At 48.0% G+C, this 1,758-nt stretch overlaps 1 protein-coding gene across 1 annotated transcript in view; it reads right to left on the reverse strand.

The window, feature by feature from the left end:
- LOC108228863 (cyclic AMP-responsive element-binding protein 3-like protein 4) overlaps positions 1 to 1,758 on the reverse strand; it is a 7,035-nt gene continuing 5,277 nt past the window's right edge. Inside the window, exons 7-10 of the mRNA XM_017404492.2 lie at positions 1,479 to 1,547; positions 1,222 to 1,306; positions 1,031 to 1,121; positions 1 to 678 (exon numbers count right to left, since the gene is read on the reverse strand). Of these exons, the coding sequence (XP_017259981.1) occupies positions 422 to 678; positions 1,031 to 1,121; positions 1,222 to 1,306; positions 1,479 to 1,547 (502 nt within the window). The 3' untranslated portion in view covers positions 1 to 421. The remainder of the gene's footprint in view (positions 679 to 1,030; positions 1,122 to 1,221; positions 1,307 to 1,478; positions 1,548 to 1,758) is intronic.

Genomic DNA, 1,758 nt, shown 5'->3' on the forward strand with positions numbered 1-1,758 from the left:
TTGACAGAAAATGATGAGTTTTAATCAGATCAATTATTGAGGATTTAATTATCTGAGATTATATAAACAAACTCCAGAGATTCAAACCCAACAGCTAGAACAGACGTTCACAGAGACGTTACAAAAAATACCCCACTCAAAGTTCTAAAGTATGACCAGAACCGGTCCAGTAATCCCCGTAAGTTAACCAGGCTCTGATCCAGACTTTGATTTTAACTCAGAACCAACTGAAGTCCATAAAGTCCACCATCCCTCCCCCTGAAAGAGTTCTTTAAAGCTTCGGAACAGAGGCGGTCCAGAACCAGTTCTGGCTTTATTCTGGAGGAAGCAGGACCAGCACCAGTCACAGCCCCTCCGCCTGGCCGGGTTCCATGCGGCGTCAGCAGACACCATGACCAGAACCTTCAGTTTTTGGTCCGGTCTACATCTCGTCAGCGTGTGCCGGTTTTGTTGGGTCGTGGCGTCCTTTAGGACCTCTGGCTTCAGCAGCTGTCAGATTCCCTGATTGGTTCCCATCAGGGGGCGTGTCACCAGCAGCTGAGCTTTCTATTGGCTCCTGGAGAACATCTGGAGGTTCTGATTGGTTGGGTTCAGATGGCGGTGACGTGGAGTCGGACTGACCGTCTGGGTTGTCTCTGCTAGGGAACGATGGTTCTGTCAGGATGTTTCTGGAAATAACTGGAGAGAAAAGAAGAAATCATTTCTTCTGCTGAACCCAACAGAACCATGGTTCTGTCTGTGAAAAGGAGTGAGTTCTGCTGAAAAACAGAAATGTAACCCAATCAGCTTCAAAACGTCACTGCAGTAAATAGTCTGGGTTCTTTTAAAAAGAAGTTCTGGTTCTTTTTGGATCTTTATCTTGATACAGAACCAACCTTTTCTCATCAGCTTTTGGATTTGAAGGATTAATTCTAATCTTGCAGAGTTTGTTCAGAAATATTAACACTAGTACAATTAAGACTGGGAAGACTTCCTGCTGTGGCAGGAAGTGATGAAATGAGACAGGAAGTGATGCTGGGAGGAACCTGACCTCCTGTTGGCCTGTAGTCGTCGTCAGCTGATCGGCGGTTGAACAGACTGAAACTGGGCAGGATGATGAGCCCGAGGGAAAGAACGATGATCTGAGGAGACAAACTCAGAAAAATGTTTTCATCCAAACCACCAGAGCAGCACCAAGCACTGGTTCTGATTCTGTAACTGTGAAGATGAAGGTTCTGGTACCAGTAAACAGGTGCTGGTCTGGGCTCCTTTACTGACCGTCTGTTTGATGAGAGCCTGAAGCTGCTGCAGCTGAGCCAGCAGAGACCTGAGCAGCAACAACTGATCATCACATCACTTCAGCTCACAGTCTCCATTCTCATCAACATGAAACTAATCATCACGTTGAAAAAGTTCATGAGTGACAAAGACATTTTTCACAAACAGCTGATCGGAGCCACGGATCAGGAAGGTCTCAGTAATCAAGAACGTGATCATACGTGTTGCGTTTCTCCAGCTGCTCCACCGTCCTCTGCAGCTCTTTGTTTTGTGCCGAGCACGCCGCCGCCCTGAAACACAGAAGCATCGGGTCACCCGTCGCCAACATCTGCAAACATCTGCACCAAACCCAGGGTTCTTCCTCAGGTGCACCTGCTCTCAAACCCAGGGTTCCTCCTCAGGTGCACCTGCTCTCAAACCCAGGGTTTTTCCTCAGGTGCACCTGCTCTCAAACCCAGGGTTCCTCCTCAGGTGCACCTGCTCTCAAACCCAGGGTTCCTC

This window comes from Kryptolebias marmoratus, unplaced genomic scaffold (genome assembly GCF_001649575.2).
Source record: "Kryptolebias marmoratus isolate JLee-2015 unplaced genomic scaffold, ASM164957v2 Scaffold71, whole genome shotgun sequence".
NCBI lineage: Eukaryota > Metazoa > Chordata > Actinopteri > Cyprinodontiformes > Rivulidae > Kryptolebias > Kryptolebias marmoratus.